The 24,919-nt window shown below is 42.7% G+C and overlaps 2 protein-coding genes across 3 annotated transcripts in view; one reads left to right on the top strand and one right to left on the bottom strand.

Annotated features, from left to right (window-relative positions):
• The first annotated feature begins 6,014 nt into the window (after positions 1 to 6,014).
• CUNH2orf49 (chromosome unknown C2orf49 homolog) lies at positions 6,015 to 17,629 on the top strand. The gene is made up of 4 exons (XM_028786820.1): positions 6,015 to 6,132; positions 7,981 to 8,147; positions 12,657 to 13,032; positions 14,843 to 17,629. The coding sequence occupies exons 1-4, from the start codon at positions 6,034 to 6,036 to the stop codon at positions 14,897 to 14,899; spliced, it is 699 nt and encodes a 232-aa protein (XP_028642653.1). The 5' UTR covers positions 6,015 to 6,033; the 3' UTR covers positions 14,900 to 17,629.
• Positions 17,630 to 23,800: 6,171 nt separating this feature from the next.
• Positions 23,801 to 24,919, bottom strand: part of Fhl2 (four and a half LIM domains 2) — a 69,715-nt gene continuing 68,596 nt past the window's right edge. For both annotated transcript variants that reach the window (XM_028786823.1, XM_028786822.1), the window contains exon 6: positions 23,801 to 24,394. In XM_028786823.1, coding sequence (XP_028642656.1) covers positions 24,243 to 24,394 — 152 coding nt within the window. In that variant the 3' untranslated portion in view covers positions 23,801 to 24,242. The remainder of the gene's footprint in view (positions 24,395 to 24,919) is intronic.

Raw genomic sequence — 24,919 nt, 5'->3', positions numbered from 1 at the left:
GGCGAGTGCGCAGGCGGCGCAGACCCCGACCGCAGCCCTCCGGAGGGGAGCGTCTCCGCCGCCCGCCTGGGAAGCGCGGAGGAAGCGCCGCCTTGTCTTCTCGACTATCCACTCCATGGCTGGCTACTGCACAGCTGCGCTGGTCAGGTGGAAGCTCGGAGAAACGCCTCCTGGACAGACGGGTAGACACGGACTAACAGCCCGGCCCCGACTTGCGGGGGGGGGGGGGATGCTTGCTTGCTGGACGTCAGTGTGCCAATGGGGGTGGGGGGCACGGCCCTTCGGTTCCTAGGCCTACTTCTATTCCAGGCAGAAGGAAGGCTAGTCCCAGAGGGGAGGAGCATATTTGCAGGCTATCCCTTCCTAGCTGGGAGTTCCTGGGCAATTCTACTCAACTTCTTTTAGGGCAGTCCATCAATGGCCACTCCTTTGTGTTAAGCAGTAAAGAAGAATCCTAGAATTCTTCCGAATAGAATCAAAACCTAGTTTTCCGATGAAGAGTTAGGAAGCTCTTCCAGAGTCATCAGTGCTGCCAGTGTACAAAAAAGCCAGGTTTCTCCAGTTATTTCCCTTGGCTTGAAAAACCGCTAAAGAGTTGGCCTTAGGGTAACCCTCCTACCCTTGCCGCCGACCCTATCCCCAGAGGATATAGGAAAGATACCATCCAGGCCCCAGAGTAAGACATACTATTCTGTAAGACATACTATTCTGTAGCTTTGTTTCAAAGAGGAAGGCATGTAGGGCTGGGGACCTAGAAAGACCAGCTACGGAAGGCACTTGTACTGACTGATTATAGACCCCAAATTCAGTGCTGTTTAATTTCTGCCTTGCTGCACCCTTACCAGGCACGCACCTCAGTTCTCAAATTTTACTGAGGCAAAAAGACATAAATGACTTACCCCGAATCTTACACTAGTAAGGGTCAGTGCAAGAACTCGAAATGTGTTTGTAACATAAAATTAAGTCCTACTGATTAAATAGTTTATGGGACAACTTTTACATTCCACTCTAGATGATCCAGGAGTGAAGACAAATACTATAAAAATGAGGTAAATCAGAAACAATCATTTTCTTTACAAGGAGGCTTACCACAGGATTTTTAAAATAGCAAGCTCTATTGTTGAAACATCTGTTCTTGGGACATATTGATTCATCTACATCGCAAATAACAGCCCCCTTTAGGTAATACCTGGACTATGAAACATGCTTATGTATCTTCATAAACTAACTAAATTCTTAACATTGCTTCTGTTGAGTCCATTTAAAAACAAATATAGTGTCATGGTTTTCAAATGAGTTTTTGAAAAGTTTTACTTTTATTGCGTATGTATGAGTGTTTTTTTCTACACGAATGTGTGTGCAGGAGCACACAGAGGTCAGAAGAAGGCATCAGATCTGGAACTGGAGTTACAGATGGTTGTGAGCCAGGTGGGTGTTGGGAACCAAACTCAAGCCCTCTGCTGAGACATCTCTATCCTTTAAATGAATTTTAATTCATTTGTTAATATTTGTGAAATAATCCCTGGGCCTGTATCAGACACTATAAGGGTATCTTATGGGATGTGAAAAGATGTGTTCTGATAGGAAACTAAAGAAAATGAAGTATTTCATAAATAGAACTGTGTGCTGTAACAGTTGCCAAACACTTCCAAAACCATCCTCTGTCTTGTGTTATGTACCCCATTTCTAGGTACCCCGTTTCTAGGAAGCTCACTGTTCTGTCTTCCTGCATGCAGACAGCAATCAGCCAGTTAAACAAAAGTTGGATGATTTAATGCACTAACGTATCTTTAAGTGACACTTAATAGTGATGCTGGGGTGACAGCTGGGGACCTCTTCATGCCGAGGATGCCCTTTACCACACTAATATTCCCTTACTCTATCATGTATACATTCTTAAGAATATATTTAACATATTTGGTCCATTATCTGATACTTAACTGATGTTAGGAGATCAGTTTTAAAGACCAGGTTAAGCAAAGTAACATGTATGATTTTAAAAGCAAACATAGTTTATGATATTTTTGAGAGATTTTATTTGTATAATATTAGCTCATTTAATGCTACACACACACACACACACACATTCGTGTGCTGGTACTTTAGCTCTAGCACAACAAAATTTTCAGTTATTACTTAAATTGACAATTTCTTGAGCAACTCCTTGATGCAAGTGACTATGAGGCTATGTCAAACTCTGTCTCAGGGAGTTTACTGTTTTGAAAACCACTAAATTAGAGAGATAGATGCAAGGTTAAAAAAAAAAAACCTTAACTAAATGACAAGGTTAAAAAATAACATAATGTGCTATAGAGGTTTGATGATAATGGAGCCCAGGTAGGAAGTGCCTAAGAATCATTCAGCACAAACTTAATAATTCTTGCTGTGTGGTGGGGCTGTTCTGAGGGTTGAGGATCCAGAGATAAAAAGAGGTAACCTGGGAGGAAAGGACCTTGATCTGAATGTATGCATGTCCCCAAATCCCTGCAGAAACATGTACCTCGGTATAACGGATTAACAAGCAAATCCTTTAGGATAAAGCCCATCGGCTGGATCATCAAAGAAGTGCAGCCCTTTACCTCTCTGCCATATAAGGACACAGTGAAAAGTCTCCCTCTCTGTGGACTAGATGATCACCAAAGCCACAATACTGAGGCTCTCCCAGATTCTAGGACTGTGAGAACTGTCTCTGGGCTCTGAAGCCACCTAGTTAGTACTCATCAATGTGTCTGCCCACACGAAGGCACTGGGGTTACAGGAAAGCTAGTCATTTTCATAAGTAAATGCATCCTCACCATGCGCTGAGGAATAAGAAACTGCACCATTACAATGAATAGTGTTATAAATATTAATAGCTAAGAACACAAATCCAGAATGTAAAGTACTTCATTTTGAAGTTCCTTGCCTTAAGCTCAGGTACACTGTTGACAAACAACATATATTTGTAGGAGAAATGATAGCTGTTCTAACAAAGGGTCCAGGTTCCATTTCCAGCATCTACATGGCCACTTACAACTGCCAATAACTCTAGTTTCAAGAAATCCAATGCCCTATTCTGGCCTCCATGGACACCAGGTACATACAAAGTGCACAGACAAAAATGCAGACAAAACACACATAGATGACATAGATAGATAGATAGATAGATAGATAGATAGATAGATAGATAGATGTATAGCATACCTTAAATATTACTTTACAAAGAGAATCAATGCCCAAAGTCCTTAGTGAGTATTTTTCTCCTGAGTTATTCATCCTACAAACATTTTTATATTTATTATTTTTGTTTTGAGTTAAGAGTTTCACTATGTAACCCAGACTTGCCTCAAACTCTGCTAGGATTAAAGGCATATGCAATCATCCTGGCCCCCAAAACCCACTGAGCACAAACAAAATACAGCATGATGCATACTAGTGAACCTGGTGAGGAAGTGAATTGAAATACAGGGAACTTGGCTCGTTCACCATCGCATGAGATAACATGTGGCTAAGTGCTAGTAGGTTCCCCTGTGTCTCTGTTCACTAGAGTTACCAAATCAGAATATTAATGAATAAACCTTATTTATGTTTGAAGCTCCTGTTGTGTTATACTGACAGTGATCTCAGCAAGATACCAGAGGCATCAGGTCCTCACTGCCTGAGATAGGCTTTTACTACTCTGGTAACTAGTTTTCAGTCTTTTGGTTCCTGGCTCCCAGGTTGGGGATTTTGGTGGTGTTATATGGTGTGGTTGAATCCTCTTAAAGCAGCCCTTCTGCCTGGACATGTTTGAAATATGGTCTTAAAATTTCCCCAGAGCTCTACTCAATAGAGGCTCTGCCCAGGAAAAAGTAGGCAGGCATTGTCAATAAAGTCCCCTTTTCCTTGGGGTGGGGGGGGGAGTATAGAAAAGGATGGATATTCATATATCCAATATAGTTTATATCCATAAAACTCATTAGAGTTCTTTCATTCTTAGTCTTGATTTTGTTTTTGTCCCAAACTACAATCTCTTTCACTCACTCCATAATTCTACTTTAGAGTCACCTAGAATAGCTCTAATGTGTTTATTTTAGTTCAGGGTGTGCTTTGGGTACTACAGAGGTGGAGGTAAAAACAGACAGATCTTACCTGTCACAGTTTCCTGCAGATGAAGAATCTGAAGTTTCAGCTTGAGTAGTAAGTCCAGAAAGCCACAAGGACAAGTAGTAGAGTAAGGACTTGGGACCACATTTCCAGACATTAAACTTGCTGCGTCATACACCACCTTCTTGCAACTTCTCTCCCTTGATGTCAATCAACAGGGTACAAATGTCCATGTGGAAGTAACTGGAGAGGCATTTGACATATTTTAGTTGCAATCCCTACAACATGGTGAGACAAATATAATTTTATCTCAGAGATAAAATGCTCTAAGGGCGAGGAAGTATAGCCTCAGTGAAAGTGGGAAGAATCCATGGCTGGGCCCCTTTAAAACTGCCCTTCGTCCCTTCTTTGAATTCTATGATCAATAACTTTCTAATATCCCTCAGGGCTTCACAAGTACACATGCCTCATATATAATCCTTATTTTGATTAGTCTTCAGTAGTTTCCTGAAGGAACTGGTGTGAGGCCAGCTCAGCTCACCCAGTGAAAACTATGTTTGGTTGCAAATTCAAGTTCCCTGCAAAACAGCTACTTTAGCAACTAATATAACCTTCTAGTGAAGGGAATGGAGTCAATGATGCCATCCATGCCAGACTCATTATTATATGACAGTATAAAGGTTAATTTGAATATATAATAGCACAATAATGTTACAAAGCGAAGGCACTCAATCCCATTTGAGAACATTCAGCCCAGCTTTAAGACCTTCAGGGAAGGTCACTTAGATCAGCTTCTCAGGCACAAAAATAAAAGCACTGGATTGAATATCTTTTAAGCACTAACTTTAAAAATTCCTCCCAGCTCTGAAATTGTTGCTGCCCCAAAGTATCACATAAACAACTGGAAAATTTTACAAGATGTCTCTCATTCCTAATTTAACATCTCATTTATTTTTCAGTACTCTTTCAAGCATATTTTTGGTAGACTCCTAATAGTATATTTTCATAGACAATGCAACAGTTTCCAACAAAACGATACATTATAGAGCATACAAACTATGCTCTCAAAACAGGTAAGAAGTACAACTTTTTAATGTGCAAAAACTTGAGGACTCTGTCTCCTATGAATGATGAAAAAGAACAGATGTCTCACCCAAATATAAGAACGTAGTTGAAAGCCTACAATATTTTGTTAAAGTAAGAACCCGTTACTTCATTGTACTTATTAGTAAGAGCAGTTTACTTGGTTCTTCGCCACTGTCAGTCTGTGGTCTCCAATTACCCTTTCTATGGCTCATTTTCCCTATCCAAGAAACAAGCATTCTAGTAGCACATCAGGCTGATCTGAGGAATAACTGTGCAACAGTCGCTGGACTGTCGCAACTACTTTCTCTGCTGGTTATTATTTCCCACACGTGAGCTGGATGGTTTAAAGTATCTTTCCAGGGAACAATACTTGGTGCTTATTATGTCCGAGGAGAGGGGATTAGAGAGTTATTTGGGCTTACTTTATGTAGACGGGAGATTAGACAATAAACGATTGAGACATTGTAAAAAGCGAAAAGAAGGATGACTTCAGACATGGCAATGCCAATAAATAGTCTGTTAGGGGGTCACAGCTGTCTGCCGTCTTGGTCGATTCTGTCTCTCCAAGCAGTCGGGAGAATCCCTGAGGCCTCTGCCATGGGACGTCACAGGAGGCAGACCAATGGCGGCCAGATCACGTTGCTTAGCCTTCCGTGCTTCCGGCGCGGCCCGAGCAGGACACCCCTCCGCTCTCGATCTCAGTTCGTCCTCTTGGCTGAGGTGCGTCAGCCAAATCTGCCAGCCACGAACTCTACCCTCTGTGAAAGGCATCGCGTCTCCGGCGCGCTGAGTGACACCAGAGTCCCGCCCCCGACGTCACTTCCGCAACGCTTCTGCCGCAGAGACTTGTGGGTAGCCGGCCGGGGTCTCCTGGAGACAACCATGGCGGGGGATGTGGGCGGTCGCAGCTGCACGGACGCGGAGCTGCTGCTGCATCCTGAGCTGCTGTCCCAGGAGTTCCTCCTCCTCACCCTGGAACAGGTGGGGCGCTCGGGCCCGACCGAGGAAGACGGGCAGCAGGGGGGACAGGCAGGCCTGCGGGAGGCTCGTGGCTGCTCCCCGCCCACACTGATCCGGTGGGGCTTGCCTCCCTTGATCTCCAATGGAAACTTCCTGAGAGTGACTGGAATCCCCGGGAACTCCTCAATAACTCGGAAAGGGTGTCTCAGACAACCTCCGCTGCCTGTGTGCAAGCAACGGCCTGCGGAAGAGATAGACTAGGAACAGACCGGGAGGGGAGAAGTCTGGGGCAGTCAGGGCTGGATCCAAAACATGTGAGAAATAGTCTGTTAGGTAGCTTTTCGCCTCTCTTATTAGAGACACTCAAATAAGTCCTAGAGAGATGGACCTACTTCCTAAGATCATTATCAGGACACAGTCACCGTTTGGAGAACTTAAAACACCTAGCTTTCCAGGTGGTGCTTGTGTCCGCCCCGGCGGTATGACCGAAGAGAATAGCAATTCATAAAAGAAAAGCGTGATGTTTTATTTAAAATGACAAAATTGTTGAAAGTTTCTCTATAGAGTTTTTTATGTGGCACGTTTTGTTTTCTATGTGGTTTTTCTTCCCTTCAGTACCATGTCTATCTCTAATTTCTTGAAGTTTTCCATCACTATTTTAATAATGACTTTTAACCTGTGGTTCTCAAGCTTTTAATTACACCAGGATTATCAAAGGCTTACTAAAACATATTATTGAGCCCCATCATCAGCTTCTCATTAAGTAGGTTCCGTATGTGCCCTGGTACTGCGTTTTAACCAGTTCTTGCTGATGACCCAAGGACGACACTTTTAAGCACTGCTGTCAGAAGGTAGCCCCTTCAGTGCCATCCAAGCAAATGATGTCCTCTGGGAATGTTGTCCAAGAGTATTCAGATATTCCCTCCTCGGAGTAAATGCAAGTTGAAAGCCAGCAATAATATACTGTATGAAAAAGGAATAAGATGATTCAACAACTTAAAAATGAAGTCAAACTAAACAGGCATTGTTTTGTTGGGTTTGGGGGGGAGGTCCATTTTTACAAAGCATGTGTTTCCCCAGTTTTTCCTGTGTGTTTTGCATTATCGTGCTCCAAGATCTTTAGAGGGAACTGGGATATGAGAGAATAAGTTATTTAAGTTATTTAGGCATATGTGGTTGGACTGTGAATCAAATGGTGAAAATGGAGTGGGACAGACTACTAGTGATACACTGATACTGTCATCAGAATGGAGAGTTAAGTTTCCTTCTGCAGTAGTGCTGTGCATGTGTGTGTATGTGTTTGTGTGTCTGTATGTATGTGTGTTTTTGGGTGGAGGGGGTCTCCATAGTAAAGCCAGTGCTTGGCATACTTAAGACACTTGGTTCAGACACCAGCACCAAAACAAAAACAAAATGCAAGTGCCCACCACATTAAAAGAAACATGAGAAATAAGACACAGAATAAGACTGAGATCCTACCCCACCAATCTGACCATAGTAATCCGACTCAGTAGCTTACAGAATTGGATGCTTTTCTTTTTCAATCTTTTCTCAGGCAATGTCCCATTTTTATTTAGATTAAGAAGGTAGGGATGGTGGTGGTAATGGTTCTCTCTTTCTGGACTTGGCCAGCAGTTACGGGCAGTAGTCCTCTCAGTGAGGGCACGTGGCCACTCTAAAGTGAAGCTGAACTTTATAGAGTTTAGTAGGTCTTTAATACCCTATCTAATAATACAGCTTGACTCTTACGTGATTGTGAAAGTAGCTTTATAATTTACTTAAGCATAATGCTTTCCCCATGTTATGTAGATAGGTAGCTTTTAAATGAAAGACGTTGTTTTGAAGTTATTTTTGTTTTCTTTCACACAGAAGAACATAGCTGTTGAAAATGACGTAAGAGTAAACAAAGACAACCTCACTGACCTTTACGTCCAGCATGCGATACCGTTGCCTCAGAGGGATTTGCCGAAGAATAGATGGGGGAAGATGATGGAGAAGAAAAGAGAGCACCATGAAGTGAAAAATGAGACCAAAAGGTACTTTTCTTTGTGGTTGATAATCTAATCTTTTGTGACTAAAAGGGTTTTTTGTTTTTGTTTTTTTTTTCCCACCAGGTAAACTTAGACAAAAAAAAAGAATCATTTATTTGGTCACTGTTGATGAGCACCAAGTACTATGATTGTGGGTGATGCCGACACCCCTTTTTTCATGCTTTAGTTGAGAGAAACTTAATCAAATTGAGTGCATGCTATAACGAGCATATACATATACATACATATATACATACATACATACATATATACATATACATATATATATATATAGAGAGAGAGAGAGAGAGGGAGGGAGAGACAGACAGACAGACAGACAGACAGACAGATGAATCAGGGAGGGATAATGATAAACTAGCCAGCAGCAACTTGACTGCAGAATGACATTTCAGTAGAAAGAACTGTAAGAAGTAGAGATGTGTCCTGTATTCCACACTGAGAGAGTCTGGGTCAGCAATTGTCTGTCACGTATCAGTCCAGGGTTGGAGACAGAGGTAAAACACCTACTGGAACAAACCGGGAATTGTGGGATCAAGTGAAGTATGTGAATTTTGAGGATTTGCCTTTACTCTGAGATGAGAAACTATGAAGAGGTTTTGAGACATCGATAGCCCTACACGGTGGCATTTTTTAACAGGATCATTCTCCCTGCTGAACCAAGAAGTAACTTAAGGTAGGACTTTCAAAGATGGTGTGCTGTAGTAGAGCTGGCCCTGGTGGCAGGGGCATAGGTAAGCCGGCCCTAAAGGCATGAGAGAGGGAGAGCTGGCCCTGCCCCTTGGCACTATGTCATTGGGTAAGCAAGTAAGAGCAGTGTTGGAGAGCTTTCCCTGTCGGTGAGGGTGCTGGAGAGCTGGCAGGCTGACCAGCTCAGATACCTCCCAGGCCCAGGTCCAGAGCTTTGAGTTGGCCCAGCCCAACGTCTACCCATCTGTGAACTGCCAGAGCATGTGAATGAACTGGTTCTGTAGATCCAAAGCTACAGGATCTCCATTACACAGGGCAACAACAGGATATCTGAGAGGAATCCGAGTGAGGATTTAATATTGACAGAGTAGCAGAAGCCAGAGGCCTTGAACCAGACCAGTGACTCATTGCAATGAACATTTGCACTAAAGATGTCTTGACAAAATGGTATACTATAATGAGATTTTGTTGTTATGTTTTGTTTTTATTTATTTTTCTTTTGGCAGGGAGGTTGCAAGGGCAAATTCAAAGAAACAGGGAGATTAGTAGGTGCATGATAGGGAACTCACAAAGAATCAATAAAGAGTTAAAAGAAGAAGGAGAAGAAGAAGCCGGACTGTGGTGGCACACGCCTTTAATCCCAGCACTTGGGAGGCAGAGGCAGGCGGATTTCTGAGTTTGAAGCCAACCTGGTCTACAGAGTTAGTTCCAGAACAGCCCAAGCTATACAGAAAAACCCTGACTGAAATACCAAAAAAAAAAAAAAAAAAAGAAAGAAAAAAGAAAGAAGAAGAAAAGAAGGGAGGACCAGGGGAGGGGAAGGCTGTGCTATAATCCAGGCAATAAATGATAATTTTGATGAAGGAGTTTAATGGCTAAGGTCTAGGTGTATTTTGTAGGTAGAACCAATAGAATTTGTTGACTTTTGAGGAAAAAAGATGAGTCAAGTAAGGTCTTAAGCTTTTGACTAATGTGGAAATTATCTATTACTTAGATAATTACTTAGATAATTAGCACAGTCATCTAATTCTTAAAAGATTCCTAAAGTTCAGGAAACTAATCAAATTGTTTTAAAAAGAAAATCACATTTGATTAGTGACTGTTGTTGACTATGTTGTGAGGATGACATTCTAAGATCCCTGAGTGTTGGTTGTACTAGTGGTGGTATTGATCAGTTACTTGGGTCTTCTCTTCATAGGCACTGTTGTAGGCAATGCACTAGAGGCCATAGGGGAAGGTTGACCAGTGGCTTTAATCGCTTGTGAGTCTCTTAACTGAGGTGATTGGAAAACGTGAATGTAATCAAATATATATGTGCTCTTAGTCTTGTGGAAAAGAAGTACAAGTGCCTTGCCTTTGATCAGGGATGAGTATGTATTAGTGTGGGCTAGACGTTAGAGCTAACTTTCACAAGCCTCTGAATTATGTTACATATACCTTCATTTTATTTATTTGTCAAGATTCTTAAGTTCAGGCAGTATTATTAGTGCATTCCAGCACTTTTCCTAATAATAAGCAAAATGTTCAGTGCTGATCATACTTCAAAGCTAAACTTAATAGCCCCTGGGTATTGTTTAGAAAAGATCTTTGACTTTATTTTAAGAATTTGCAATTTGGAGATTGAGGTTTAAAACTCGGCTATAGAGCACTTACCTAGATGGTGTGCAAGGTCTGAGTTTGATACCAGCATATAGGACTCCCAACCCAGTTCTGCTTGTACACACACACACACACACACACACACACACACACACACACACAGAGAGAGAGAGAGAGAGTTTTACAATTTGAATCTTGCACCAGAGCATTATAGTTGAAATTATCTAAAAGTATCTTGTTTTGGTGAACTCGTTATTTTTTTTCTGTGGAGAAACATTGATCCAGAGGAATGTTATAACTAGCCCGAGGTGAGACAGTCTATTAGCTACATTTCTATTGCTGTGATAAAGCGTCATGGCCAAGGCAGCTTATGCAAGGAAGAGCTTATTTGGCTTATGGTTCCAGGGGATAAAAGCCCATCACAATCACAGTAGGGAAGCATTGTAGCAAGCCCTAGGCAGAGTGTCAGCAACAGCTGAGAGATCATACCTCAAACCCCAAACAGGAAGCAGAGAGAGCAACCTCCAAATGGCACAAGTCTTTAAGCTGGTGGTTCCCATCCTGTGGGTCCTGACCTCTTGGGGGTCAAATGACCCTTTCACAGAGGTTGCCCAGGACTATCAGAAAACACAGATATTTACATTACAGTTCACTTCACAAGAGTAGCAAAATTAGTTAAGAAGTAGCAAAAGACAAAATTTTGTGATTGGGGATCACCACGACATGAGGAACTATGTTAAAGGGTCAAAGCATTAAGAAGATTGAGAACCACTGCCCTAGAGCCTTGTGGCCACATACTGCATGCCCTGCCTCAGATACTGCATGCCCTGCCTCAGATACTGCATGCCCTGCCTCAGATACTGCATGTCCTCCCTCAGATACTGCATGTCCTCCCTCAGATACTGCATGTCCTCCCTCAGATACTGCATGCCCTGCCTCAGATACTGCATGTCCTCCCTCAGATACTGCATGCCCTGCCTCAAATACTGCATACCTTCCCTCAGATACTGCATGCCCTCCCTCAGATACTGCATGCCCTCCCTCAGATGATGTAACTGACCAAAGATGAGGGTGGGCACGGAGGCCTCAATGCTTGAATGAAGATGGAGGCCGTGTTTCACAGTACAGGCATGCTCCTTTGGTCTATGAACACCAAGGACTTAATTTACAGCAGGTTTATAGAGTATGTTTGTTGTATAAACAATACATTAGCTTACTGAAAGTCTTCACAGTCTCAGCCTTCTTCACGTTCACGCATCCCTCCCTCGGTGACTCCTAGAGCAATGCTCAGTCCTTCCAAGTCCATCCAGTCCCTTGTGCCAGTCACTATTCTAATCTTCTATACCTTGTTTTTATTCTGTGTTTTCTATGCTCATGCATGTTTAAATCCACAAGCATTCACAATTCCCTGCAATGTTCAGGCCTGTCCTTTGGAGGAATGAGATGCACCAGTTAACCAATGGGTATGATGACTCATCAAATCCCATGATTACAGTTGTATAGATGCTTTAATCACTGATGAGGAAGTGTCCAGACCTTGGAGACACTTGATGACTGCAGTAGGGTTTTGCTTTGTTGTTTGTGGACGACTGCTGTGGGAGTCTTGGAACTGTCTTGTAGTTTCTCATGTAAAATAAGAATTGTGATCACATAGTCAGGATAGCAGTACTAATAAGCTGCTCTATTTTATTATAGAGCTTATTAATATTTTATTTCTTTGCTAAAATACCAAGATCAAGGCAGTTTATAGACAGAGGATTTATTTGGGTTTATGACGGGATTTTTCCCTCAATCCATTTGACAGGCCATCATGACAGGCAGCAGTAGACAGTTGTGAGCTTCCATCTTGCACTGCAAGCAGGAAATTGAGAACAAACTAGGAATGGCAGGGGTCTTTGAACTCTCACAGCCCTCCCCCATTGAAGTACTCCTCTAGAAAGGCCACAGCTACTCACTGCCCAAACAGCACCACCTACTGGGGACCAAGCATTCACACTCCCAAGACTATGAGGGACGTCTCATTATAAATGAAAATGAAATTTCTTACAAGTAAATATTTTGTACTTTAAAGCACTAAAAACTTGTTTCTTTGGGCCTGGGAGTCTTATGTCCAATTATTTCCTTTACCATAGTCTGTTCAGAAAACCTTGTTGCTTACTGATCTGCCAGCCTGTGTGGTGCTTTACAAGAGAGTCTCTCTGCTTTCAGGAGTAGTGCTGTAGATGGATTAAGGAAAAGACCCCTCATTGTGTTTGATGGGAGCTCAACAAGCACAAGCATCAAAGTGAAAAGGACGGAGAACGGAGCAGACGAGCGGCTCAAGCCTCCTGCCCAGACAGGCTCCACCAGAGAGACCTCTCAGAAATCACCAAACTCCTCTTCCAGGATTTCACCTCTAGCTCTGTTTTCCAATTTGCCTGTGAACAATAAAATGGAGCACAATAATAATGACAGTAAACAGAACCATGACTTAACACATAGGAAAAGTCCTTCGGGTCCAGTGAAGTCACCACCTCTGTCCCCTGTTGGAACTACTCCTGTGAAATTAAAGCGGGCTGCTCCTAAGGAAGAGGCAGAGGCCACAGTAAGTGTCGGGGTGACTTCCATGTTGAGCATAGCATTGAGCATTCAGTCTGCAGCCCCAGGTCAGCTGGCTGTGCTTGTTTCCTTTTAGGGTATATAGGATGCTAAAAACAGGCCCATTTCCTTTAGTGGGTTATGATCTGAAAACAGTATAGAGTTTAAAAAATGGCTTCATGTCAAACTATAATGGAATTTTGATAGTTAAGCTGGCACCCTTTCCATACGATACTGATATAAAGAACCTCCCTCAGTCCTGTCCCTGCAGTAGGGAAGGCTTCGTGGATACCCTGAGCGGGATGCTATCTCACCTAACCAGGCTCTGCAGCCTCCCAGTCTACCCTAGTAGGGATTCCAAAGCAGTACAGTGTGCAACCCTGGCTGAGCCAGGCTGTGGAGCAGAGGATGAGGTTTCCATAGTTCAGTAAGTGCTGTTCCAAGGTGGGTGGACACTGCTGGGAAGAGAATGTATGCCCTTACCTGACTCTATACTCTATAGCCCACAGTGCCTGCCTGCTGCCCTGGAACTGCAGTGGGTTTTTATATCCCATAGCTTGTATATTTGAATCCTGGAATTTAAAAATCTACAGTGATCATTGTTTTTGAAAGTTCACTAAATTTCTTTCTATGTTAAATGAAAGCAGAAAGGCAGATTTCCTAAAATTTTCTCTTTCCATCTTGGAATCAAAAAGCTAAATACTCCTTTGTTGGTGAGGCCCAGAATGCTGTTGTCGGGTGCAACACATTTTATAAATAGTATTTGGGTCTAGGCCTTAAATCTGTTTGTACTTACCTTAAACCTACCTTAGAATCTACTCTTCCCTAAACATCAAATTACTTAACTTTGGAAGGATAGAGGAAGTCTAAGAGGAATCTCTTACATGTGTGTCTTCTGCTATTTTGAAGCATCTGGATGCTTGAATTTCATATGTCACAGTTGCGTGTCTTTTCCAGTTAAGTAGCCAGACTGTACTTTTATTACAGAGCATATACTGGACACCAGTCTGCTTACATACGTATTTTAACCACTTTTGTGAGACAGAGAAGAATGTGGGATGAAAAGAGAATAATCTGGGGCTGGATAGATGGCTCAGCAGTTAAGAGTACTGGCTGCTGCTCTTCCAGAGGTCCTGAGTTCAATTCCCAGCAACCACATAGTGGCTCACAACTATCTGTACTGGGATCCGATGCCCTCTTCCGGTGTGCCTGAAGACAGCAACAGTGTACTCACATACATAAAATAAATAAATAAATATTTTTTAAAAAAACTAATTTAAAAAAAGAAAAAATAATAATCTACATCTGAACTACTACTACAATGAGGCATGAGCCTTTGAGGCACATGTATTTATACAACCATGACCTTTGTAGATACATGTAGATACATGTAGATAGGTATTGCCTTAGAAACGTAAATATTTGGTGAATATATCTCATGCAGTTTAGACTGTGACATCAGGGAGACAGGTGGGCTAGGAGCTTTAGAAAGCCAAGAGAGGGGTATTCCTTCTATCTTCTGTAGTTTCTGGTTCTGCTGTTTGGGGGATAAGGTTCGGGGAGGTGTGTGTGTGTGTGTGTGTGTGTGTGTGTGTGTGTGTGTGTGTGTAAATGATTTTGGTGTAGAACATTTGAGAACCACAGACCAGACAGATGGGAGCCAAGAGACTTACTTTATAATCTGAGCATCATTCCCACCAGAGGGCAGCAGTGCTCTTGCTCTGGGGGACCTATAGCTGGCCTTGGCTGGCTGAGTGCTCGTTTGAGCTGTTCTGAGGCGTCTGCTGTTATAAACTGTTTCTGTTCCTGTCTTCTAGAATCACCTGAAGCCTCCAGAAGCAAAGAGGAAGATACAGCATGTTACATGGCCATGAAGGGAAGCCTCCAAAGTGTAAATAGAGCTGCAGCCGCAGTTTTCAGATGAGTCCACAGTATTTACAGAGGTCCTGAATACTGTGGGATTTTCTTGAGGTTTAAAATAGGTTTGGAAACATGAATCTTTCCCTCTTCTCCCTCTCTCTATTTCTTCTTCCCTTTCTTACAGTGTCTTGACTTTCATGTCCCAATTAGGGAGGAATTTCTTTTTAAAGTACAGCTTTGTACACATCCTCTATAAATTTCTTTTCCCAAGCAGAAGCATATAGCAGTTCACAGTATTGTGGTAAATATTACCGCCTGCACCTTGAAGGGTTCGCCAAGAAAAGTGTGTTGATCATGTTGATGGAAAAGCTTTCTGCTCTTCCGTTATGTGTGCCACTTTGTCCCACAGAAAGCAAAAGGGAAGTCGGGGCTTGCCATTCCTCAGTGGCAAAAGCTTCTATGTCTTTAGAATGGTCCTGTCTTACAGGGGCCCTGCCTACTCTTTTCTTATGCGGCTTGAGTTCTCCCTGTGAGTTCAGCTGTCTCTTGTGTGAGCTCTATCTTTTTAAAATGAGACTGATTTCAGAGTCTTCAGGCTGGGCGATCATGTTAGAGGTAGTACTCCCTGTCAGGAAGTTTGGGAATGATGGGTCCTAGGATTCTCGACCTAAGAATCCAGAACACGTGGTGGGGGGGTGCTTATCAGTGTGCTGTGGAGAAGGTAGTTGTCATTGTCAGGGCGCTGGAGTTGGGATTCACTGTAGTGTGCAGCAGAAAGTGGACTCCTTGCTGAAGAGGTTCGTGTGCTATAAATAAAACAGCTTCCTGCAGGGCTGTCCCACACAGGGTTAAGTGATGGTCTTTGTATTTTTGCACAGGTAGCATTATCCACTTGTGTAATGCAGGCAAATGAGAAAGTACTGTTTGCTTTACATTTGTGATTTCTAGTATCTGCTCCTTCCTTTATATTTCTAACTAAGAGCAAAAGATACTTCATATTTCTTTCCATATATAATCTTCAAATTGTTGGCTTGCCTTAGAGTCATCTCCTTTCTTTGATTTGTTAAAACACCATTTTAGTTTATCAGAATAGCCTTACAAAAAATAGCTCAGCCTTGCAGGTAAGTACTGTTGTTAGACATCAACCCTGTAGTTTTTAAGTGTTCTGCTTTTTTTTTTTCCAGACTGAATTTGTACACATAAGACAAAATTTATGATATTAAGTGTTGCATGAATTGTTGATGCTCCAGTAACAGTTGAAATACATTGTTATCTGCAGGGTTGATAAGCTAATATTGTTGAAAGGAACTGTGCTCCTATGTGTAATCGTCAAGGTGGATTTTAAAAGCACAGCTTTTAGAGCAGAACAACACATTGTATTTTATATTCAGTTGACCTCTCTGCTTCCACCGGCGTTTCTCTCTTTAAGGAGGAAGTTAGCCGTTTGACAATTTTAAGTCAGTGGGAACTTATTTTTAGTTATTCAGTGAAATTAATTTTTAATTTGTATCCTTAACTTACAGAGTAGGTTGGTAATAACAGCTGAACTGTGTAACATTGTTGCTTCAAATTGAAGTTTATACTATGAACATTCAGCATCTGTGCTCACATAGCAGCATATTACTGAGCTGTCTTGATTTTGAGAAGTGAAGAAGCGTTGACCCATGCACTGTGTACTATGTAGTGCCTCCATCATGGATCACCATGCCTCCTGAAGGCATCATGGAACTGGCTTCCTCCGTGTGGTGAAGCATACCACATCCTGGGAGTCTGGAGCAGCCGCCCTGCGAGTGTTGTTCTGAAGTGGTGTTTCAGTTTGAGTTAGGACTCGAGGAGAGTGGGGAACAATTCTGGAGTAAGTTTACTTAGTAGTATAGGGTTGGTATTGTTGCTTTTGATTCTGTATCCCAGCGAGGCAAGCTATTCTTAATCTTGGGTTGGGCAAATGAATGGCATTAGAGGCAGTGAGAAGCTCTTGAGGTACAAAAGGCACCCCAGAGACCACCGGCAGGTCAGCCTCATTCCTTGTTTTCCTACTTTGTGTATCCTGCTCTCTTTCCCACTCTCCTTCCTCTCTTCTCTAGGTCTAAGACTTCAGACCTAGGTTTGCAGATTGTATTGTATCTGTGACCTTACTCCATTCACTAAAGGGTAAAGATAGTCTGAACCCAATCCTCTTACATCTGAGGGGATCATAGACCACTGTGTGGATCCTAGAGTCTGGAATCCTGTAGCACCAGGACACTAAGTTGCTTCCCAAAGGCTGTCACAGCAGCCTAGTTTGCCAGAGCAGCCTTATTAGGTTAGGCAGCTGCCAGACATTTGGAAGAGGGTCTCACTACTGCCTTAAGGCTGTATTTGCTGGTATTGAAATTCTTCAGAATTGAAATTTTCATTTGAAATTCTGTTTTGGTTGACTTAAGTTTGAGAGACAGTTCTAAAACTGATATAGAGACTCATTCAACAGCAATGACCTTTTAAAAACTTACATTAAGTAAAACTGCCAGTAGATTAAATCATCCCCATATGTAAGAGCTTTCTCTACTTACTACTGTGGAATTTGAGCATTATTGAGAGGCTACTAATTGGTCAACACGTTTTTTTTAAGTGTGCTTTATTAAATGCTTGTGTAAGTTTTGTAATTCAGTATAGAAAAGGTTGACCTTGTAATGTACATTTTTTGTATGTATAGTCTTTTAAGTAGCCTTGTCCTTATTTAAATAAACTGAATAAAACTATCTTGAGCAGGTTTATCATTTGCATTACAAATAAAATGAAAAAATATTCCTATGATTTATGTGACTGATGAAATTGGTTCAGAAAGTGCCATTATGCGTGGCATAAACTTAGCCATATTCAAGCAGTCCAATTGGGTTCCCTTTTGTGAGCTAGAGGGCAGTTAGTGATGCCGTGTTTAAGATATCGTGATTGATATGAAGGTGTGCATCCCCCAAGTGTTTCTAAGGCATAAATGGGACAAAGCACTGTCATACTTCTAGCAAGGCCATGTCTCCTAATACCCTGTCTCACTCTTCTGTTGTGTGATAAGATACCTTGGCCAAGGCCATTTTAGAAGAAGGCTTATTGTTTCAGAGGGTTCGAGTTCATGACAGCCACGGTGAGGAACATGATAGGCAGGCAGACAGGCATGTGCTGGAGTTAACATCTTGAGACATAACCATAAGACAGACAGACAGTTTTTTGAAACCTCAGTATGACGCACCTCCTCTAACTAGGCCATGGCCCCTAATCCCACCCAAAATAGTTCTACCAACTGAGGACCAAGTGTTCAAATATGTGAACCTATGGCCGCCACCCTCATTCAAATTAGCACATTCAATTCCCTGGCCCTCATGAGCCTGTGGCCTTATATATCATAATGCAAAAATGCAGTTTGTCCAACTTCAGAAATACTCTGAACAGTCTTAGCACAATTCACAAGTCCAACTCTCTTCTCAGACCAAGGCAATCTCTGCATTGTAACCCATATAAAATTAAAAAAAATAAAAAAGCAAATTATATACTTCCAACTTACAGTGCCACAGGATATACATTACCATTCCAAAAGGAAGGAATGGGCACAGTGAGGAAATACTGATCCACAGCAAGACCAGAATCCAGCAGGGCAAAGTCCAAATACTGGAGCTGCTCATGTGATGTCAAAGGGCTTAAATGGCGCCACCCTTTGAGCTTTGCTGCCTGAAATATGCTTATTCTCTCTCCTCGGCTGGTTCCGCTCCCGTCCCTGTGTGCAACTCTTCTTGGCAGATGTCTCATGGCTCTGGCTTCTTTAACACCTTGGCATCTCCAGTGCAACCAAGGCTTCACTTTCACCGCTTCACAAAATGGCCCTTCAAGGCCTCCCTGCAGGGTCTCTCCGACATAGCCCTGCCCTTAGAATGAACCTTAGACATGGTTCATTCTCCTGAACCATGGAGGAAGATTATACAGCCTCTCTGCTTGTGCATCCTTCCCGACTCTGATGCCGGAACCACCACATGGACAACTCCGACAACACCGACAGGTTCAGCATCCTGCTTGGAATGGAGTCTAACCACACAGAATCACATTTGCTGCAGCTTCTTTTTGCTGTTGCCTTTTAGGAACAAAACATTCCTTAGAGCTTTCTTTTTCCAGTTTAGACACGCGCCTTGGTGTGGTCCTTCCCTGTGGGCCCTCCCTCATTCCTTGACTTCATTTTGATTCAGGCCTTTATCTCTTTCCTCTCAAGCCTTAGCTCCAACATTAAATTCCATGCTGGTCTCTCTCTCTACAAGTTATGTATCGTTTTGCCCCAGTTGTTCTGATTAGAGTGAATTCTAAGAACCATGGGATGGAGCCCAGAGCAGTCCATGTCTTGAAATCTTCATCAAGGAAGTTAACCTAGTACTTTACAGTTTGGCCTCAGGCAGATGCGTAGGACAAAGGCAGAAAGCTGCCACGTTCTTTGCCAGAATATCTCAGGACTGGTCTCTGATCCAGCTACTGACTGTTTTCCTCTGAAGGCCCTCAAGTCCGGCCTCTGAAGTCCACATTGCTTTCAGCACTACTGTCTTCCAAGCTGCTTCTAGAATGGCCCATTAAGCCCTGCTTCCAGCATTCAGGTGCTCTCTTAGTCCAAAGTCCCAAGTCATCCACATTCTCCCAAAAAGTGGCATGGGCAGGCCTGTCAGTAATAGCCCACTCCCTGCTACCAAATTCGTATCAGTCAGGATTCTCTAAAGGATCAGAACTAGGAGAATGAATGAAACCTTATCTGCTACTGAAGTCCTAGGGAAGTTCTGGAGAGTCTTTGGTCAGTATTAGAATTCTGAAAATACATGTTCTAACACCAGTGAAGGACTGTCTCAGGAATCAAGTAAACAATGGATATATACAGAATCTTCCATCAAAAGATATAGAGTATACATTCTTCTCAGCAGCCCATGGAACTTTCTCTAAAATAGACAGCACCCTAGACCATAAACCAGGTGTTACCAAAATACAAAATAATTGAAATAGTTTCCTGCATTTTTATCAGAACATGATAGAATGAAAGGGAAAATCAGTAGTAAGAAAAGTTATAGAAACCACGAAAAATGGGCAAATTGCTGTTTTAACGATTTTAAAAATTATCTTTAAAGTTTAATACAAAACATTTTAATACACTTTTTTTTTTTTTTGGTTTTTTGAGACAGGGTTTCTCTGTGTAGACCTGCCTGTCCTGGAACTCACTCTGTAGACCAAGCTAGCCTCGAACTCTCAAACTCAGAAATCCGCCTACCTCTGCCTCCCAAGTGCTGGGATTAAAGGCGTGCGCCACCACCGCCCAGCCCTTTTAATACACTTTTTAATTCAATTTATTCTTTGACAATTCAATACATGTATCTAGTGAATTCTGATTATGCTTATCCCACTCATCTCATTCCAATAAGTAAGGGCTGCTCTCACCATTGATCAAGAAGGTTCTCTCTTACAGCAAAACATGGTAAACCCAAATACTCTCAGGATGCTGCTAAAGATGTTGATACTATGTAACTGTTGAGGGCTCTTCCCTAAATGAAGCATCTATATCAACCCTTCTAAGACTTAGCAAATGTTGTGGAAAAGGATACAGAAAAAGTATACGAGCCAATGAGAGGAAGGACACGAGACATCTGCATAAGACATGGGTGTTGTGAGCGTGGACAATATACTCTTCGTTAAACACATGGGTTTACTGCCAACTCTTACCAAACTTTTAAAGATGAGCTTGCACCAGTGCTCATTAAACAGTTCCATAACATAAAAGGAATGGAACACTGCCAAATCCAGGAAGCTAGCATTACTCAGATAAGGTTGAACACACACACAGACGCAGAAGAGGGGGTGAATTATAGATCAGTTTCCCCATGAACCGTTTGGGAAGGGTATATGGTCTTGGAGGAGGTGAATTACTGGGGTGGGCTTTGAGATTTCAGAAGACTCCCGCAATTCCCCGTGTTCACTCTCATCTTGTTTGTGGATCAGGATGTAAGCTCTCAGCTGTTTTTTCAACTCCACCATCACGGACTCTAACCCCCTGAACCCATAAGCCAAATTAAATGCTTTCTTTTGTGTGTGTGTGTGTGTGTTTATTTTTGAGATTGTATTTTCATTTCCCCTTTTCCTGTCTCTAAACCGTCCCATACGTCCCTTCTTGCTCTCCTTCAGATGTATGGCCTCATTTTTCATCAGTTAAATGTTCTCTTTTTACAAGTTGTCTTGGTCATGGTGTTTTATCATAGCAATAGAGAGGTAACTAAGTGGCAGAACCTCAAGTCAGCTCTAAGTCCAGAAGACCCAAAGTGGTTAGAGTTACTTTTCTGTTGCCGTGATAAGACACTATGACCAAAAGAAACATGGAGAAAGTTTCTATTTGTTTACAGATTCAGAGAAGTAAGAGTCCCTCATGGTGGAGTGCATGGGAGCTGAAGCAAGAAACTGAAGTCAGTATCCACACAGGAAGCAGAGAATGAACCAGAAGTGGGGTGACACTGAAACCTCAAAGCCCACCCCTGATGACACACTTCCTCCACCAAGGTCCCATCTTCTAAAAGTTGCATAACATCTTCAAACATTGCCACCAGCTGAGGAACAAGTGTTCAAATACTTGGGACTTTGGGGAAGATCTCTCTTTCAAACCACTGTACGCACTTCACACGCTATTAAACATCACTCAGTTTAAGAAACTCGACTTGAAAAGCCAGCGGGGACAGCATAAGCACTAGTAGGGAACCTGTTACCGTCTTGCTAAAGGCATACAGTATCAAACTGCTTTCTGAACGTTTCTTTATACTCATAGATTGGTGCTCCTCTCTGGCTTGGTCAGAGATGCTTCTCTGGGCAGTAGATGATGACTAGTAAGTGACTGTTGAGTGTTCGGCCATAAATGGTTTATTTGTATCACTCCACCTAGGGGAACACTGCAGAGAAGAGAGGAGAGTGTAAGCCAGGGGATGAGAAGGACTGAGGAGAAATGCTGTCTTCCGGTGATGGCATGGTCATTTTACTCACGAAGTCAGCAACTCTGGTTATCAGCGTGTACTGGCTGGTTTTGTGTGTCAACTTGACACAAGCTGGAGTTATCGCAGAGAAAGGAGCCTCCCTTGAGGAAAGGCCTCCATGGGATCCAGCTGTAAGGCATTTTCTCAATTAGTGATCAGGGAGAGAGCCAGCCCATTGTGGGTGGTGCCATCCCTGGGCTCATAGTCCTGGGTTCTATAAGAAGGCAAGCTGAGCAAGCCAGGGGAAGCAATCCAGTAAGTAACACTCCTCCATGGCCTCTGCATCAGCTCCTGCCTCTAGGTTCCTGCCCTGTGTCGGTTCCTGTCCCGACTTTCTTTGGTGATGAACAGCAATATGGAAGTGTAAGCTGAATAAACCCTTCTCTCCCCAACTTGCTTCTTGGTCATGATGTTTTGTTCAGGAATACAAACCCTAACGAAGACACAGCACAAGATGGGGGCCCTCAGAATTCCATCATGTACGGATGAGGGGTTTATAAGCCCCTACCCGTCACTTAGGAGCTATTGTGATTAGTGATTGCTTGGAAAGGGTAGCAATTTTCACCAGTGGTGTAGCCATTGGTAAATTGTCCATGCTTGAGTAAATAGCCCTCACCCCTGCTCACGCAAGCAACCCTAATAAAAGTAGGTGGATTATCACACAACAGTTGGAGAGGGCTTGTTGGGGTTCAACAGGATGGAGAAGGGGACTAGAGAGGGAAATGGTGAGTGACAAATGACCTATGTACATTATACACACATTTGATATCAAAAGTAAATAAAAAGGACATCTTGTACCCATTAAAAAAACAAACTGACTTTACATTTGTCCTCCAAACAGGTGTGTTTTCTTTGGCATGGCTTGCCTCTTTATCAAACTGCCTTTTCTTTGGAAATAAAAGGTAGAAACATCACCATGCTACCATCCTAGAGAAAACTGAGTATGTTCCAGTCACGCAAGTCGGGCTCACTGTGTCCTAGCTTAGCCATGAGGCAAAATTCTTTTACAGACTGCTCCTACAGTCTGAGTTGTCTGTGTCTGTGTATTGTTGTTCCTCTTTAGAGAGATCCTGAAGATGACTGGATACACTAGACCATCCTGTAATCCCTGAACCTGTGAGGCTGAAACGGCAGGATTGCTATAGAGTGAGTCTGACACCTCCTATGCACGCATACACACACAGTCACACTCATACACACATTCACACACATTCACACTCACACAAACACATACATGCTTATACATACACATTCATACACATTCCCACAGACACACATTCACACATGCTTATACATTCATACACATATATGGACACATTCACATCCATTTACACACAGACACATTCACACACATACACATTTATTCACACATATACATACTTACATTTTCACATACACACATACACATATATGCTTATGCACATTTACACATTCATACACATTCACACACATTCACACACACACACACACACACACACACACTGAAGATCTCAGTGCCTCGGTGCTCAGTGCCCCTTCCCTGGCTAGGGTGCTGAGCTGAGAGTGTTAAAGGAACTGTCTCTGACCTCGTGTGGCTTGTGTCTTGATAAATATGAAGGCAGTGTTACTGAAAGTGCCTCAAAATATGGGCTGTCATTAGCCTCTTAGCCTTGCTGCCGTTCATATTATTTAACATAGATTTACACATCAAATGTAGAGTGTTTGTGTTCCAGAAGAAGGGAAGCTTGTGAGAGAGAAGGCTTGGTGCTACCAGAAGGCTTTCTTGAAACAGTGTGGTGTAATTTTGATGAACACCACCCCAGTCCAGCCTATACTGACCATTAGAACCTACTGCAGCCAGTGGTCACTGACCCTCAAAACGGTTATGTGAAGTGAGCCCCTAACATTTAATCACTATTTCACACATTGTGCTTAGCAAAATGTTTTATTCCGAATAATTTTATTGTAAGTCACATAAATCTTACTCTAGGTTTTACACAAAAAGGAAACTACAAAGCTGCAAATCCCAGCTCTCCCTCAAAAATACATTCACGTTCATAACAAATGTTAATTGCACTTAAAAATTAAATAGGATGTGGAGGAAGGATGCATTATAAAGACACTCATGACATTTTCACTCAATTTGCCTTGCATTTCTAGAAAATTCCAAGCCATCTTCCCGTCCGGGGTTTACAGATGGCTCTTGTCCCCGCTGAGACTGAAGTAAGAAAAACTAAAGGGTTTCAACAAACATGAAGCCGGGCAGCGAGAGGAAGCCTCGTGGTGGCTGGTGGGAACCAGAACACAGCATTGCCTGGTTATGAAAGAACACACACGAATCTCTGCGCCACGCGCTGTGGCTTCTGTGCTGCCTTCAGATATCCTTTCCACAGTCAGGACAGAGGATGTCATCTCTCTCTGTAAGAAAGCCCCGTCCCACCAGGGACAGGGAACACTTCTTACAGTTAAAGCAATCGTTATGCCATTGGCGTTCCTCGAAAGAGATGTACTTTGTGCCACCCAGACCTGTGCACAAAAGAAAACGCAGGTGACCAATCGCTCTGTTTTGATCCGCTTCAACCTTTGTGCCCACTGTATGGCACATGCGCAGTGAGCTATCCGGATCACTGTGCTCACTGTACGACACATGCGCAGTGAGCTTCAGACCAGCAACTGAGAGCAGAGGATGCACATATAATCAACAACTTCACAGCCTCAAGGAGCTCAGAGTCGTCAGAACAGAAACTGGTTTTAACAAGGGTACGATAACACTATGAAAAAGTGCCGGGTTTGCCTAGCTGTGTAGCTCAGTGGTAGAGCCCTTGCCTATAGGGCCTGGCTTCCATTGCTAGCACCGTGAGACGAAAAGTGTCTGCTGTTTCATTGATTATTCTGTTTTCTCCTGAAATGAAACCTGCTCCCCCACAGGTAAAGGGAGCAAGTTCTTTGTGCTTTTGCTGAGTGCTGTAACAGAGGGAGTGGATGAAGGGAGGCAGGATAGGAAAGGACCTAGAAAAGTTCTGGGAAGGGTTAGGGAAGTACCAGCTTGCA

This window comes from Grammomys surdaster, unplaced genomic scaffold, assembly GCF_004785775.1.
Source record: "Grammomys surdaster isolate TR1022 unplaced genomic scaffold, NIH_TR_1.0 125600, whole genome shotgun sequence".
In the NCBI taxonomy this organism is placed as follows: Eukaryota; Metazoa; Chordata; class Mammalia; order Rodentia; family Muridae; genus Grammomys; species Grammomys surdaster.
The sequence above is the reverse complement of the archived record's forward strand: the minus strand, read 5'-3'. Positions and strand labels throughout refer to the sequence as shown.